This window comes from Leptinotarsa decemlineata, unplaced genomic scaffold (genome assembly GCF_025532065.1).
Source record: "Leptinotarsa decemlineata unplaced genomic scaffold, Ldec_3_MD MMD2_P_RNA_scaffold_2, whole genome shotgun sequence".
Taxonomy (NCBI): domain Eukaryota; kingdom Metazoa; phylum Arthropoda; class Insecta; order Coleoptera; family Chrysomelidae; genus Leptinotarsa; species Leptinotarsa decemlineata.
In genome coordinates, this window is record NW_027412529.1 from 1,759,932 (window position 1) to 1,777,324 (window position 17,393).

Consider the following 17,393-nt stretch of genomic DNA (forward strand, 5'->3'; position numbering starts at 1 on the left):
AACACAAGGGAAGGTGAATGTTAATGGTACATATTCAGGAAAATTGAAGAACAGGGTATGTAGACTCATTTTTATTCGAGTTATTTCAATTCATTTCAACTTATTTTTTATTCAATTTCCAATTTATTTTATTTATTTATTTCTCGTGTTTCAGCATAAATCGTACTTTTTTTCATTTGAGAGACATTATATTATATATGAATGAAATTGAGGAACAGATCGATGAAGCATTCTTCGTTATGTATACAGCTGATACATCTTCATTAATATCAGAAAGTAGTAAGAGGTATAAGTAATAAGAAATAAGTAATAAGAGTTCGGAAAAATGAATTTCTGTTGCTTGTAACTATCTAATGAAATTTAAAATTTGAATATTGCGCAATAAGATACTATATCTTTGGCGCAATCAGTGTCAAACAACGAAACAAATGTTTCTTGAATTTAAAGGGATGTATGTTTGTAGAAGAAATGAATTATTGAGAAAGGTTTTTGTTATCTACTTCTCCATTTCTACACAAAAACATGTGGAAAGCTTTCAAAGAGTGGAAGCCATTAATTCGAAAATAAACTGATCACATACAAGTAACTTTCTGAAAGTTACCTATTTGCATGATCTAGACATCTTTGAAAATACTGCGTTTTCAGGAACTGTCAGAAGAGGGAACTTCTTTGACCGGTCCATTTTCTATAACTTGTGGTTTATTATTTCTGAATTTGTATGAAAAAGTACAAATTTTAGGATAAGCGGTAAATTTCCATCAGTTTTTGTAAAAATTTGCATATATCACTTCAGACTTTTACATATATAGAGTGTCTTCATTTATGAAAGTCTTTTAAAATATAAAATAAAATTATTTAATGTCAACTGTCAATCGTTTGAAGAGCAATTGTCGTCCGGGGTACACGAGTTAAATTTCGAACGGTGGTAAATGATGAATTTGACATCTTGACAATCGTCCATTTTGTAATTTCGTCATCGAAGATCGAGGAACGCGCTCCCTCTTCCGAGTTCGCGCCTAGCTTGTGTATTGCCTCTGCGTGGTTTTGTTTGTAATTTACAAATACTGGCAATAATTTCGATTAAAAATGAGTTACGGTGGTAGAGCACCACCTCGCATCGAAGGAATGATTTCCTTGAAGGTAGATAACCTAACCTACCGAACGTCGGTTGAAGATCTAAGAAGAGCATTTGAACGATGTGGTGAAGTCGGAGATATTTATATTCCGAGAGATCGTTTTACGAGGGAAAGCAGAGGATTCGCATTTGTTAGGTAAGTCGCCAACATGGTATTTCGTCAAATGTTCATATTCAGTGAAAATAACGGGTAAAACTTGATCTCAAATATGCTTCGAAAGTCATTTTAATAGTTTCGTTACACCAATTTCGTTTTGATGCTAGCGATTCTGGTTTAACTCATTCAATGTTTGTAGGTTCTATGACAAGAGGGATGCTGAAGATGCGCTAGACGCCATGGACGGACGTATGTTAGATGGAAGGGAACTCAGAGTCCAGATGGCTCGCTACGGAAGGCCTTCATCGCCTCAACGAAGATATCGTGGAAGGAGAAGGTAGTATTTGCATGAAGCTTTAGTCGTGGTTGGTTATATATCAATTCCGATCTAGGGGTGGCAGGAGAAGTAGGTCCAGGTCTCGCAACCGAAAGTCACCTAGCAGAAGTCGCTCTCGATCAGACAGCAAAAGTTCCAGGGGTCGGTCCAGGTCTCCAGCTTCCAAGGACGGAAAAGGGCGTTCGAAGTCTATGAGCAAGTCTCGTTCGAGGTCTAGGTCTTAGGTGGGTAGAACAACTTACAGCATTTATAATTGAATGGGGTGAGGATAAATAAAAACCTTGATTTAATATCGAAAGAAAGTAGACTTGCTGAAATTTTGGAGGGTCAAAAGTTTCTGTATCGAATGTCATACAAAAAAAAAGTGACTTCTATATGCACAGGAGCTGAATTCCTGTGCGGCTTTTGCGAAATTGACTTTTTATATATCAAAAAGGGCCATTTATTTTGTCATGCCATATAAAATTGTGGGGGATTCGTGGGACAGTAAACATAAGATCAACCCCTTACCACAAGGATCAAGGTAATTTATTTTGGTATAGTTGATGAACTGACTTTTTTTTATATAAAACCAATTTTAAGATTGTCGTTCAAGAATTTATCACTTCCAGAAATATCCCAGTCGTAATTAGTGTCTAAATTTATGAAAACGGTACAAAACGGTCAAATTATTCCTCCATATAACCTCCCTAAAAATTCAGCATGAGCTTGCTTTCATAAGAGTTGATAATAATAGTTTTTTTGTATTACATTTTTTCAGGTGATGATTCCTGAGGCAGTGCAGTTAAATAGGCTCCTGTTCTGTTCTCTAAAGGTATTTATCAGAAAATTGACCTAACGAAACAAACCCTTTGCTTCATTTATTTCCGTGTTTAAATGTTTTACGAATAAGATTAGGACAAATTGTCTTTTCGTAATTTACCTTTTACGGATCTAATCAGTTCACCATGGATTATCAACTCAATAGGTTAGTTTTTATTCAGATGCCAAGTTTTTTTCAACTTTGACAATTGCACATGTTTTTATTGAATTAATTGAATGTGTTTTTTTGTTGAAGATTTTTGCGTAGAATCATTAGGTTAAGACATGTTTAATTTTTGGGGATCATAAAATAGTTCTTAGAGGATTTGTAGCTGGATGAATGTTTATCTGATGTAATTTTTTTCTGATAAATGTGTCTTTTAAATCGTTTTTATTTATTTTTTTGTTGAAGTGCTTTACTTTGAAGGTAGAGTATTTATCTAATATTGAAAAATATTCAGAGTTTCAGTATTTACCAAGTATTCGCCTTTTATTTTTCACGATCACAAAAAATCACTCCTGCTAGAAATTTCATTTGATTTTTTTGCATTCAAAGTATTCTTATTTTCACTCCCTTGTTATAAGGTATAAAAAGTGATTCCTTCATAAAGAAAAAACAATTTATACTCAATCAATTTTGCCATATTCATTATACAGGGTCAAAACAAATAAACTTTGAATGAGCTTTGACAAAGTTTCAATGGCCTTATTTCGATTTTGTGCAAAACCCATATTTGATACTATGTCACTTCTTCAAAGAAAATGGGCCTCGCAAAAGCGTTGTCAAAACAGAGGAGTTTTATATAAATTGCGCTGAGTCTTATTTTGCATCAGTGATGCAATTTACAAAAAAAGTAAATGAAAATCATATTATTCGTCTTATGAAATTGTATTCAAAAAACTCTTCCGAATAACTTGCTTTGATATCTGGAGAAATTGAAATTTGACAGAAAATTGGGATTGTTGATCACTTCTTTTTGGATGTTTCTAATCTCGATCAAAGCAAAGATCGACACCAAACTAAAATTTTGATCAAAACTTTCAATAAAAAAAAATCATGAGACAATAAATATTATTTAAATCTATGTGTGGGTCTCGTCACTGATCTCAACTTCCTCAACCAATGCATGTTCAGCAGCATTTCCTTTCCCATGGCAAATTTTACAAACCAGTGAAAGGCACCCCATTCTCTCCAGTTCTTGCAAACCTTTACATAGAAGACTGAAACCAAGTGTAGATGACATCTTCATTATATGGCCTCATGAATTTGAAAGTGCCCATACATTCATAAAGTCATAGGACTTACAGTCCTACCTGAAGCTCACAATGGAAATCGATAATAACAACTCACTTCTATTTCTTGACGTTCTCATCACAAAATTCAACTATTTATTCTCAGACACTGTCTACCAAAAACCATCCTATACCAACCACTACGTGAAAGTGTTTCACCCTCATCTTGCCCAGTTGAATTCAGTTTTGAATTCTCTCCAGACATAGGTCTGTCAGACTCGATGACAGTTACAATGGTTTCTAAGGAACTGGACGGACTCAAAAGTCCGTTGCCAAAAGCGACTATCCCAAACCCAAAGATCCAACTTCAGCAAACCGATACCCCTCATACCAAACAGCCCAAAGAACAGACACACCACGCAAATGTTTTTATTTCTTATATTCATGGAGTTATGGACGAAGTAAGTCTAATTCTGAAGAGGCACGACATAAGAACAGTATTGACAGCCAACAGCGAACACCTAAGGACACAAAACCTAATGAGGCCCAGGGCATGTACGAAATACCATGTTTCATCTGCTCCAGAACTTACATTGGCCAAACCTACAGAAGAGTTTCCAACAGAGCCTATGAACACGAGCTTGCTGTCCGTAAATGGGATCTAGCCTCATCACTAAAACCATCGTCACTGAAAAAAAACTCTCCAGGCCAGGATGATACGCCAATCTATTAAAATTAAAAAACGGCCACAACAAACGAGATGATTCACGAAGATAACCTTATTCATGGAGATAGATCTTTAATGTCATGCCATACATCTCACAACATTGCACACCTCTCTTCTGCAAGTCACAACCCCCGTTCCTACTACTAAACCAACCCTCGCCCCAACTTTCGGTCTGCCTCTCCACTCGTCTAGGGACATGAAAACCAGAGCCCGTGAACCCTCAGTCGTTGCTTGGGAGAAGACAGATTGAGACCCATGTGTAGACCAGTCATGAGACCTGAGGAGTAGGTAGTTTGAGACCTCGGGGTCAAGTCACAAAACTCAACAACATGTACAAATTGATTCATTCAAGTAATAAGAAATAGAGAGCTCCGCAAGGCTCTCACTGTATCAAATATATTGTCAAATGTTTCATTTATAGTGATTGTCTTCTGTTTGTTGATAACTTGAAATTGTTCAGTATTAAAGAGTCTACGAACGATAAAAAATTTGTGTATTACAAACAGATTAAACAATTCGTATAGGAAAAATGAACTATATCTAAATAGCAATGAATGTTGTTGCATGAGCTTTTTTAAAGGCTCCTGAAAATTAAAATGTGTTACAACAGTAGAGGATTTTGAAATTTATTGAACGTTTTACCAACGTTTCTCTTGTGATTTTCACAACAGAAGGGATTGTACTGAGCAACTTTTTTGAGTTTTCCTATATTCGTCCTTAGTCTTATCTATATTGATTATGCCTAAATCGTATGATCTCCTCAGTATCAAGTACATAATTTAACCCCCGAAAGAGTTCTAAACAATCATTAGAAATGAAACTTTCTATGCTTTTTAACCAATTTTATTTGTAATGAGTGATTTTTTGCTGGTATCTCTTTGGCAACACTGTTTTTGACAGATGACGCGTGAATCGTGTCTTGTGTCATTTCAAACTTTTCCCAATTTATGGGCAGTTTCGTCGGCCTACTGAGCTATTCGGAAGCTTGTGACTAAGTTTCGAACCCATTTTACATTATTGGACATTAAACCACCTACACGCGTACGTAAAGTGAGGATCGAAGAAAATATTGTGGCTGTATCCGCCAGTGTTCGTGATGACCGTGTAATGTCGATTCGCCGCCGTTCGCAACAATCGGTCCTCTGTTACTCCACTACGTGGAAAATTTTGCGAAAGGATTCGGGTGTAAAACCTTGAAAGATACAGCTGGTGCAAGAATTGAAGCCACACGACCTCCCACAACGTCTAACATTTGGTGAATGGGTGTTGGCAAAGTTGGAGGAAGATTCACATTTTAATAGAAAACTTGTGTTCAGCGACGAGGCTCATTTCTGATTGAATGGATACGTTAACAAGCAAAATGCCGCATCAGGAGCCACAAGCATTGCAAGAGCTACCGATGCTTCCCGAAAAAGTCACTGTTTGGTGTGGATTATGGGTCGGTAGCATCATTGGGCCGTACTTCAAAGACGACAATGGCCGGAACGTTACGGTGAATGGCGAGCGCTACCGTGTGATGAGTGATGACTTTTTGTTGCCCAAAATGGAAGAATTGGACATGTGTTTCCAACAAGACGGTGCCACACGGCACGCGAAACAATGGTCCAATTAAGAGTCGCCTTCGGTGAACAGTTTATCTCACGTTTGGGGCCCGACAGTTGGCCGCCTAGATCGTGTGATTTAACGCCTTTGGATTATTTCTTGTGGGGTCATGTTTAGGCTCATGTCTACAGGGATAAACTAGCAACGACTAACGCTCTGGAAGCCAATATTGAAACATTTATACGTGAAATACCGGTCGATATGTTAGAGAGAGTATTCCAAAATTGGACCTTGCGCATGGGCCGTCTAAAGCGGAGCCGCGGACATCATTTGCATGAAATCATCTTCAAAATGTTTGTGTTGTTTTGAAAATCAAATCCTATACCTCCTAAAAATCACCTGTTAACTAACATTACTGCAGTTTTGTCCTACAAGGACATTTTCAAACAAATACAGTTAACTCGATAAACTAATAAAAGTGGTAAAAAAACAAAGTTTCATTTCTCATTTTTTATGATGATCTACCACGTAGTAATGGCTACATCCATCAGTTAGTTCTGAACAAGTTTATCGGATACTGTGCATACATGTTAAACAGAGTTATAGCGCTAGCGTTTATTGAATAAAAGTGTACAAAAATTTTAAAAAAATTATTCTTCAATCGATTATTTCTTTCATACTCTTTCAAGAGCAACCATACACAAAAGCCACTAGACGAAACCAAAGCACAAAAACAAAGCATTCGTGATCGAACACCATACTGAACCACGAATGAATTGTTAGACTCGACTGTCCTTAAGGATAAGCCTAAGTAAGAACAGGAGATGAGGTCTTCCTTATGAAGATGCTGTCTATGGAAACGACGCATGAATATCAATGATGAACGAAGCTCCCAAAGCCATTGACATCGACGGCCAAACAAGATTCGCTTTCAGTGCAAGGCAAATGATCGTAACCAGAGCCCAGATTTGTCTTGCAGTGGAAGAATCTCGTTCGTCGATGTCTAAGCTTAGTTCTGCAACATTCCTCCTTTGGAAGCTTCGTTTATCTTTGATAACTATCCTACAGATGGCGCTTTCCTATCTAATGAAACGACAAAAGACTCCATAAGGAGAGAAGACATCGACTTTTCTTACTAGAGGTACTTGTAAACACACATTGAAAACAGTTGAGAATTCAAAGATACTAATGGATTTTCTATGCACAGCAGGTGCGGCTGATTTGGTGCTGTGGCAGAGTAGCTGTGGCAGCCAAAAGTTGCGAGAGAATGTTGCGGCGGGTTTGCGGGTGTAGGAGATAAAGAGGGAGAGAGATAGGTGCGAATGCTGATCTTGTGGAGACCACGCTTACTGGGCTCACCGAGAGCTATTTTTTATGCATTGATCAGAGCACCGGCCCTGCTCCACTAACTTGAAACTAACGTCCGCGAATTCAGTTTGGGGGGTAACTTGAAGAGACACCGGTAACACAGTCATTTGATCGTTTTATCCAGATGAAACCAGGGTCTAAAAACAAAGCGTTCGGTATCAAACTTCGGACAGCGCTGTTTTGACTAACGGCAGTGGTGCCACGAATACATTGCGCCACTGTCCTTGAAAGACAAGTCAGTACGAGAAAGTGTTGACATTTCCAGCTGCGGCTCGTCAGAGGAGGCAAGGGAGGCTTAGCCTCCCCATAAAATTTGAGGCTATTCATCGCAATAAATTAAAAGATATTGACAAATAATTATGATTATTTTTTTCTAAAAATGCTTGGTTATCATTACTTTACCATTAATTTTTAATATAAATACATAATATGCCCTAAAAAACACTATCACTCACTACGTAGTACGTACCACACTGCATCAACAAAACTCAAACGCACCGTCCATGAATGAATAACGAATAAACCATCAACCCGAAACAATTAATATCATACGATGCAAGGGAGCCAAGCCTCCGACCGCTTTAAAAAATACAGGCTCCACGAGACCCATCCAACCAGCAACATACGTTCCGATTTGTAATTTCAGTTGCAAAAATGATAGCGTTAGAGGAGGCTAGCCTCCAGTTGATCTCCGTTAGTGTACGACTGCGTTTCTTTTTTATTTAATTATTCGGACGGGATGCCGTGACGGACCGGGACTGAAAAATATTTCGGTAAATCGTTTTAGTGTTTATTGATGATATTTGTTATGTTTATAAAACAGGCAGTATTGTCTTATAGCAGTGCTTTTTGGTAATATTTTTAATGTGTTTTGAAGTGTTTTTTTTTCAATTTCAAGGTGTTTTCAGGTTTTCACTTTTTCGGTAAGTTTTTTTTTTCATTTATTATGGATAAATTGGACGAAATTGAAAAATCTGACGATGTAGTCGATTGGTTGCTGACAAATAATTTTAAGTCTTTATGTTATGATAATAAATTTTACATTATTAAAACTCTGGGAAGGCCTTAATTGATTTCAATTAAACATCAGATAATCGACAAAATCGAGGATTTAATATTAGTTGGTACGATAAATGCGATTGGTTAACCGGTTCCATTAAACGAGAAAAACTTTTATGTTAGCCCTGTGTTTTATTTTCCGTACAACCGAATACCAAACGTGGTCTAAATAAGGATACTCCGATTAAAAAAATTCACCTCGTTCTACAGAAAGACATTTTGAATCTGAGGAGCATATATTTTCGTCTTGTAAATTAGAATTGTTTAGCAAACAAAATATAGCAACAGCTTTAGATACAGCTCAAAAAGAGGTCATAATTTCTTTTAATAATCAGGTTAGGGAAAATCGGTCGAATTTTAAAAGACTTATCGATATTACGATTTATTTGGGTTCGCAAGAATTAGCTTTTCGCAGACACGATGGAACCGAAGATTCGATTAATCGCGGCAATTACAAGGAACTTTTAATGTTATGGGGCAAATATGATTCACAATTTGGAACTTTTTTAAACAGTAGCGTTCTTTCGGGCACCTCAAAAACCATCCAAAATGAGCTTATAGGCATTAAGGAAAATATAAGCAAGGAGATTGAAAGTGTTTCTTTTTTTTTGCATGGGAAATTGATGAAACTACCTATATTACCTGTACATCACAACTTTCAATCGTTTTTAGATATGTCAAAGATGGTAATGTGGTAGAACGTTTCATGGGTTTTCATGATGTTTCATCTGGGCGCACAGCTGTCGATTTGTTTAATTTTTCAATTCGTAAGTGTGACACCTATAATTTTAGGCAAAAGTTAATTGCGCAAACCTATGATGTGGCTGCGGTCATGGCCGGCCATTTAAATGGTTTACAAACTAAAATAAAGTCCATAGCTCCTCATGAACTTTTTACGCATTGTCATGCCCATTCTCTAACTTTAGTATTAAGCAAAGCTTGCAACAACAAGAAAATGTTCGCGCCTCCGGTGGGCTTTTCTGTATGTATATAGTCTTTATGACTTAAGCCTCCCCTGTTCTCCAATACAGGAGCCGTCACTGGACATTTCTTCTTACGAATAGGTACGTCATTCATAGAATCGACAGAAACAAACTTTTATTGTCCAAACAGGCACTAGACCCAATTACAGGACACCTTATACAATTTTGGGATGCAAGAGTCAACTTTAGGAAATATATACATATCGTTATAGTAATACAGAAGACCCAAGATGAATGAGGCTCCCAAAGGTATTCTGTTGCAATGGATGGTGTCTTTGTGAGAGGAAATGAGTTCACTTTCTCTTGATCTCTCCATATTTGAGAAATACTTCACTGTCAGATTTTCACTGAACAGTTTTGCAAAAACGCAACACGTGTTTCGTTAGACAATAGCGTCTTCAGAAGTGTCTATGCTAACTAAAATCTACATATTCGATGCTTTATACAGAGCTTTTCTTTAATGCCCCCTTTCTATTTTTTCAACGGGTCAACTCAAAACATTGAAATTTGAGATAATGAAATTAATGCATGAATACTTTATTTAGAAATGAAATTGACAGCTGAAACTTTCAAGATGGCGACTGGGGGCCATCTGGGAGAAAATTAAATGGAAAGGGGGTCTTATGACATATCTTTTTGAAGCTCCTGACAAAATATCTTCAACTACTACAAAATAGCTGAACATTTAATAATTGCCTGAATACATTGACGTTTAACTACATAATATGAGGTAATAAGCTAGAGTTCAGTTCAGAAGATGCTCGAAATGGTTGCCTTGAACTTCTTGACATATGAACAGCCTATCCGATATTTCACGCCGAACATTTTCGAACACAGTAACATCAATATCTCTACAAATATTTATTATTCTCTTTCCTTGCCGTATATCTAATATTGAAGCAGGTTCAGTTTTGTACACCTTTTGTTTCAAATAGCCCCATAAAAAAATCAAAGGTGTCAAATCTGGCGAGCGGGCTGGCCATTCTGTAAGACCTCGACGGCCAGTCCAACGACCGGTAAAAGTAGTATCCAAAAAGTTTTTTACTTGTCTGGAGTAATATGGTGGTACTCCATATCGAATTCATTAGGATTCGCTTCGATGATTTCAGTGATGAGAGGGTCAACAGTAGTTTCCAGGATTTCAAATACAGTTCCCATGTTGAATTTTGATCAATAGAGGCAATTTTGTCTGTGAACATAGCCGTTTAAAAAAAATGTACATTCGTCACTAAAACAAATATTGTGGAGATATGTAGGATGCCTTGCAATGGTTTCCATCATGATTTGGTAGGAATTTCTTCTTCGATCTGGGTTATCTTCAGTTAATTGGTGTACCATTTTAATTTTGTATGGATGATACATATTCCTCTTCAAAAGTCTCCACACAGTAGAAGGAGACATCTCACAAACATTCGCGACGGAATAAGTAGACTGTTCAGGATTTACTACCATCTCATCAATTTTTTGCACTTGCTGTTCTTCTGGAATGGACGGATGACCTGGGGGCTTTTTATTATGTACACTACCGGTAGTTGTGAAATGGGATACAAGTTCCCTCATAGATTTTCTACAGATAGGACGATTCGGAAAACGTTAATTGAAAATCCTTTCGGTCTTGTGAAAGTTACGCGTCGCACCGTAAATAAAAGTCGCTTCAATTTTTTCTTCCAATGGACGAGAATTGACCATTTTAGAGATTGTTGACGTGGTACCTTTCTGCTAGTAAAACCGAAAACTAAATGAGAATATTCTAACTGAACAATGATGTTCGTTGTCGTACTGACATTTTTTTGTAGTTTTTATAAACAAAAAATAACTTAAATCTTATCGGGTTGTTGGAATTGCCATATGGCAGATAAAAAGGATTGTTCTAGAAATATCGAAAATAATAAACATGTATTTAATTCCACTGTCGGAAAGTAATTTTCTGAGAGAACTGAAAACAACTCTTGGGCCAGGTCAGTTCAAGAAACTGTACCATATAGTAGTTTATTTGACTATATGTTACATAGCTGCATTTTTATAGCGTTCGCTTTAGGACACACTGATAATATTGGTCGTTTTTTCAAAAATTAATGTTTGGGCGTGACTTGCAAAGTTATTAAAAACAATAAAGATACAACTTAATATTGGCCAAACATGTAGACCTTTTCCCCAAAGAACTAAATATCATATTAGTAGTTTTTTGAATGGAAAGACTAATTCCACATTTGCATACCATCTTTTAGTAGAAGTACATGAGTTCAATCACGACTATGACGTGTTACATTTAGAAGAGAAATGTTTGAAACTCAATCTTTTAGAATGTTCAGAAATGCATAGAGTCAAGAATTTAGGTCATTTACTTACGAAACACGTGTTGCGTTTTTTAAAATTGTTTATTGAAAATCTGACTGTTTCTTGGATACGTTATTCCATGACATTATTCTTTTTAGAGCTCGTTTTCGAACACTCTGGTTGAAAGTATGATAGAAAATAACAAAAGAAACGTAGAAACAACAATTCGTAGAAAGTGAGATGAGGCCAAATCCTGGACAACTGCATAGGTAGGTTATTAGTCGAAGGTCTATTGAAAATTTATGCAAATGTCTTTCAATTATTGAACCACATCTAGTAAACCTTGGCCATATTCTGGGTGAGGCTGCGAATAGATATGCCCAATTATATCTCTAGGTAAAAAAGTAATTTCGCAAAAGATATTTTGGGAAGTCAGTGTAGACAAAACATTTATTTGAGACATATTCCCATTGGATTAAAGAGAATACGTGAATCATATTCATAATTTACGAGGGTGACAGTGGGGCTGTTGTGGGGACGATAATGAGGTGCCCACGCAAATGTTCACTCCCCATTGATCGGTACTACATCCCACACTGCAATGCACTAGTAGACCAATCAGAACGACCCAGCTAGAGTGCGGACCAATCGGAAGTGATCATTTGCATGTACACCCCACCATCGCCTCCACCTCTATCCGCGCCATTACCCCGAGCTTCATCTGAAATTATAAATACTAGTGAATACGTAGCTCGGCATTCAGTTGTTGCTAAGTCTTCGAGATATAAACTTTGCCCTCGCAGTCAACGCATATACCACTGTTGTGAAATATTCTCACCTATAGTTTGTGTTTGAGAAATGACGCTAAATGTTCTCAATTGAAGATACAACTTTTCTTTTTTGAAAATCTTTGCAAGAACTTTTTTCCTTTGAAATGGAATTGGTAGTTTGAAAAGCCTTGCCCACAAATTGATTTCGATAAAGGCAACGTTCTATCGGGTGTGGTCCGTAAATCTGCATTGCATTGTATAAAATAATCGAAAAAAACAAAATCCTGTTTTTGGGACATGAAGTGAAAAAGTACTTATACTTACAGTAGGTATATTGGTGGATAAATTAAACTACCCTTATAATAATAGAGTATAAACAGAGGTGGTTCCATTGGAAAACAAGCTATCAATGCACTGACGACAATGTGCAAGTTTTAAGAGACTTCACAACAAATCCATAAATAATAACCTGGTTGCCAACTTCAGACAAATGGTTTCGAACGTAAACATACGATATTTTATTAACTTGCCCATGAAATTTCACTCAAAAAAAGCCTTATTTTTGTTTGCACTACTATCAAAACAACATTGAACCATTTTGATTTAGAAAATTAAACGTTAAATGCCTTAGGTTTACCACAGTTCAGTCGTCACTCGGCGATTTGAGTGCTTAATCCTAAATCCCCTGGTTACTATTTCCATGGTACCGGAACATTTATAGCACTTGATATTGACAACATCATCACAGATAAAATGCCAAACTTTTTCCCCGTCGCAGAAAATAGTATGTTTTTTATTATTATGATTTACCAAGGGTGAGAAATATCAATTCTCCTTAGGGGAATGGAGTAAATAATAGCAATTTCTCAGGTTAGTAGTGAAAAAAAGATGATTTTCTGGCATATTAGGGACCCTCTCTGGTCAATTTTTTATGATGACATGCTTATTCACGAAATTAATAGCCGTTTTCTGGCGCTCATGTATTCAAACCGTATTTGTCTGTGATTCAAATACATTCATTCTGGCGTTGAAACGATGACGTCATATCAATTATGATTTAAAACGTATTCATGGGTATTCTGTGAATTTGACGTTTAATCGTACTCGAGCATGTATTCAAAAACGATTCGTAGTGACGTCATTAATTATAAGATTCGCCAGAATAGAATTATGCAATTTGTGTCAGATGTCAAATTCAATAATAAAAACAAACTTTTCAATTTTCTCTTACCTCAATTAGAATCGGATTTGTACATACAATAATTTCCCAGCTTCATTTTGTACATTATTACAACTTATTTTATAAAAACTTCTCAGCACTATAAACTATAACGATCAAAATAAAACAGAAACTGACGTAACGTGACGTCAAATTTCGTTTCAAAACCAACCTCACGCTAGTTTTGAATCATCGCAGATTAAAATATTTCAATCTGTGTATGAGGGCCAGAAAACGCATTTAGTTTCATGTTTCATATTATTTTCCAGAGTTCGCAAGCCTAGTGACAGAATAGTAATTGTGAACTATTCTGTGGCCTAGTTCTGCCATATTTATTATCATTGGTAAACAATCCCAGCGACTGAAGCCATAATATTTTTTAATGAAGGACCACGATTCTGCGTAAATTATTTCATGCATTAACGCATTACTAATTTGTGTGTGGTGTCAGTCAAATAATTTATTAAATTTTGTGATTGTGTTCATGATACGTTCATATTTCGTCAAATTGTAGTTGCTTTGTTCATAAATTCATCAGACCAAAATGCCTAGAGGTGAGTTTCGGCAACATCGATGAAAAACTATTTCATCATCCAATTAACAAAATATCGCTGAAATGTGGTCATTTTTTAAGGAAAATTTACCAACCACAAGGGTCGCAATCGTAGGTTTACGAACCCCGAGGAATTGGAAGAGGAAAGGAAGAAAGAAGAGCAGAAAAAAAGATGGAGGCAACAGCAAGGAATGAGCAGTAGTGAAGAATCTGAAGACGAAGCTGCTGGAGATAAAAAGATCAGTGAAGGATCCGAATCGGGCAGCGAATCTGAGGAAAGCAGCGAGGATGAAGACGTAAGTAAAGTTTTGACCTTCTATATTTTCAGAAGACATCGTACAACTGGTATATGAGATGGATATCTGATCTTGCAGCAAGAAAGAATACATGAATTTGACTAAAGGGGAGATTCCGTGTGGCTTTTCCTCTATGTACTAGTTTTTAAGTTATAGTTCATCAAAACTGTCTTAGTGTTACGAACGTTATATCTTCGTCATCAATTTACTCATAGAAATATAAAATCAAGATTTCTTCTAATGTTCTATTTAACAGACAGTGTCTGCATAAAAAAGCATGGCATGATCCAACCGATATGTCGACATCCTCAGCAACTTCTCTTATGGTACTTCAAGAGGAAGATTAAACTGTTTAATCTTCCTCCTGAAGATGATCACTTGGTGATCGAAACAGGTGTCGAGGTGTTAGAAATAAAGGTTTGCTGTAGGGATTTAAAACTCCAGTCATTACTACACCAAAGGTTCCAAACAGTGTATCACAAGTACTACTATGTTAATTCATTTTGAGATGCCTTAATCATGGTCGATTCAAAACAAAGTCATAGCAACGGATGAAACTATCAAAATAAATGAATTGGTTACATTATATTCTCAAATAGCTAATGTAGATGCACGATACAGAGAAATCAGCCAGCGCTTGACAAAAAGATACAGGCAACAGTTGTAATAAAAATAAAAAAAAGAATCGATCTGATAATAGCCAGTTCGATTTATAAAACGACAACAACATGGCGGTTGGTTAATCTACTGAAAAAGAAACCCAACCAAGCTACAGAAATTTCCTTAAAAGAGAAAGCAAAAGAAAATTATCCACTAGAGAAATGGTCGTCAAATTCAATAAACATTTTTAACTTACTCCAATGAAAGTGGGGCTAAGTTCTTAGGCGTTACGTTTAATAGTTGGGCTAACATAGGAAGCACAGAAACACCATATGTTCAAAACTGAGCCCTACATGCTATATAATAAAATATCTGGGAGATATTGTATCGGCAGACATCTTGAGACTATTATATTTTGGGAAGGTTCAGTCTACTTTGCAATATGGCAAAGAAAGGATAATAACAACAATGTGTCATGCTTATCCAACTACAACATGTAAACCTTTATTCAAGAATGCCCATATACTAAACTAACCCTTCCATGCTGATTATGTACATTGGAAAATACCAAAATGAACTAATGAGGAATGAGGACACTCATATGTAAAATACTTGTAATATAGAAAGACTTCGACATCCCTATGCAAGGTTATCAGTCTGTGAAAATTCACCAAAGCATATTCTTATCAAATGTTGCAATGAAATAAGATGTATAGTAGATGTGAATCTGAATGACATTCTCTTCAAAAATCAACTGAGAAATTTCCTTTTTGAAAAAGTATTTAATAATGTTGAAGAATTTTATATTTCCTGATATCTTTACTATTGTGAAACTGACTATTGTATGTAAAATTCATTTGTAGATTAGCTTCTTATTATTTGACTAGTCTGATGAGTTTAATACACTTGGTATGTATGATGTCTTGTATAATATTCAAGTATTCTATTATAATCATTTAAATTGACCAACTTCGATTGATTCCCCGCATATATTTTCGAGGCTAAATGACTCGATGTTGATCATGACCAGCAACTCAAATTTCTCTAAACAATTATGTGCCTCATTATTATAATTACTTTTAGGCCAAGGGCAAAGGGGTATCTAAACTTATCGAAATAGAAAACCCAAACAGGGTACAAAAAAAAACGAAGAAACTGGCAACCCTCAACTCGACCGATCTTGATGCCAAGCCTACGTTGTCTAGGCGAGAGAGAGAAGAAATTGAGAAGCAAAAAGCTCAGGCTCATTACCAAAAATTGCATGCTGAAGGTAAAACCGATCAGGCTAGAGCTGACCTTGCCAGGTTAGCAATCATCAAGCAACAGAGGGAAGATGCAAAAAAGAGAAGAGAAGCCGAACAGAAAGGTAAGATGTTCATCAAAGCTGTCATAGTTGAAGAAAAATTTCTTGGTGACAATTTCTGTACAATTATGAAGGGATAAATTTCCAAACTTTTTGAAATGTAATTGATTGGCAAAATCTCCCTAAATTTTTATATGGTCCAGGGATCCTCAAGTCTCTTCATAGATTTGACAAGCTGTATTTTCCTTCATTTATGTACCGTCTGTAAAATTTGGATGTATGATTGTTATTATCATAAATTATTATCTCGAACCGCTTTGTGATTCATTCACTTTTTTCTTTTTCAGAGAAGGACACAGCTGCTAAAGAAAAAACTGCCCAAACTAGGAAAGCCTTAGGCAAAAAATAGAAATAGAAGTGATCGATTATAAAATATATATATGTATTATCACTAATTGAAGTTCCCCATATATTTGTTCATATTTCACCCCAAGAGGTCTTTTTCGATAGTTTAAACGAATCTACTGAAGGAAAAAAAATGTTCAAATTTCTATTCGTTTTGTATTAATAAACTGATTGATGCCAGTACTTTTTTTAATTATTCATATTTATTAAGTCTTACTCTATCTAATAGAAAAAATAATCTTATGGATCTTATATAAATTTAATATGACTGCCTATCTTGATATCTGATTAAAGTAAATGCTACAGAAAAATGAAGCCGTTTCCTTTTTGATCAATTTTGTAGCTTTATAACATAAGAAATCCCATCTTGGATTAACGAGGTTTGTGTTACATGCGATTTAACAGATGGCGCGAGTATAACCGAACTGGCTCAATTTTACTCTTTATATTGTTTACCTTATAAAATATAGCTGATTATTATTCCATACATCCATCCTCAAAGAAAACCGAAGTTACTTTAAATTTCCTTATTTCGGTTGGTTAAACTAGTGCACGTTCAGTGTATTCTATCATTTTTAGGAATTGAAAGTTTTACACTGAATGAACACGGGTTGTAGCAATGGAAAACGTTTTAACATTTACCATCTTCACCGGCGACACGGCACCTGAATTCTAATATAAATTAATG

General features: G+C 36.0%; 2 protein-coding genes across 4 annotated transcripts; both read left to right on the top strand.

The window, feature by feature from the left end:
* The first annotated feature begins 956 nt into the window (after positions 1–956).
* Positions 957–7,415, top strand: LOC111506498 (serine/arginine-rich splicing factor 2). 3 transcript variants are annotated; one of them, XR_012467038.1, is made up of 5 exons: positions 957–1,271; positions 1,432–1,569; positions 1,625–1,793; positions 2,330–2,383; positions 7,080–7,415. XR_012467038.1 is itself a non-coding variant. In XM_023161575.2 (4 exons), the coding sequence occupies exons 1-3, from the start codon at positions 1,087–1,089 to the stop codon at positions 1,791–1,793; spliced, it is 492 nt and encodes a 163-aa protein (XP_023017343.1). In that variant the 5' UTR covers positions 958–1,086; the 3' UTR covers positions 2,330–2,760. The 3 variants fall into 3 exon arrangements, 1 of the variants encoding a protein (XP_023017343.1); XR_012467039.1 differs by having other exon boundaries at positions 7,083–7,415; XM_023161575.2 differs by lacking the exon at positions 7,080–7,415 and having other exon boundaries at positions 958–1,271; positions 2,330–2,760.
* Positions 7,416–13,946: 6,531 nt separating this feature from the next.
* Positions 13,947–16,886, top strand: LOC111506499 (uncharacterized). The gene is made up of 4 exons (XM_023161576.2): positions 13,947–14,102; positions 14,183–14,397; positions 16,081–16,363; positions 16,648–16,886. The coding sequence occupies exons 1-4, from the start codon at positions 14,093–14,095 to the stop codon at positions 16,707–16,709; spliced, it is 570 nt and encodes a 189-aa protein (XP_023017344.1). The 5' UTR covers positions 13,947–14,092; the 3' UTR covers positions 16,710–16,886.
* Positions 16,887–17,393: the final 507 nt, after the last annotated feature.

What these genes read in the sequence shown, in the direction of transcription:
- LOC111506499 (XM_023161576.2), top strand. An exon ending in AAAGCAGCGAGGATGAAGAC is followed by an intron (nt 14,398 to 16,080) that starts GTAAGTAAAGTT and finishes AATTACTTTTAG; the next exon opens with GCCAAGGGCAAAGGGGTATC. An exon ending in AAGAGAAGCCGAACAGAAAG is followed by an intron (nt 16,364 to 16,647) that starts GTAAGATGTTCA and finishes TTTCTTTTTCAG; the next exon opens with AGAAGGACACAGCTGCTAAA.
- LOC111506498 (XM_023161575.2), top strand. Translation starts at nt 1,087, where the DNA reads ATGAGTTACGGTGGTAGAGCACCACCTCGCATCGAAGGAATGATTTCC. An exon ending in AGAGGATTCGCATTTGTTAG is followed by an intron (nt 1,272 to 1,431) that starts GTAAGTCGCCAA and finishes CAATGTTTGTAG; the next exon opens with GTTCTATGACAAGAGGGATG. An exon ending in AGATATCGTGGAAGGAGAAG is followed by an intron (nt 1,570 to 1,624) that starts GTAGTATTTGCA and finishes ATTCCGATCTAG; the next exon opens with GGGTGGCAGGAGAAGTAGGT.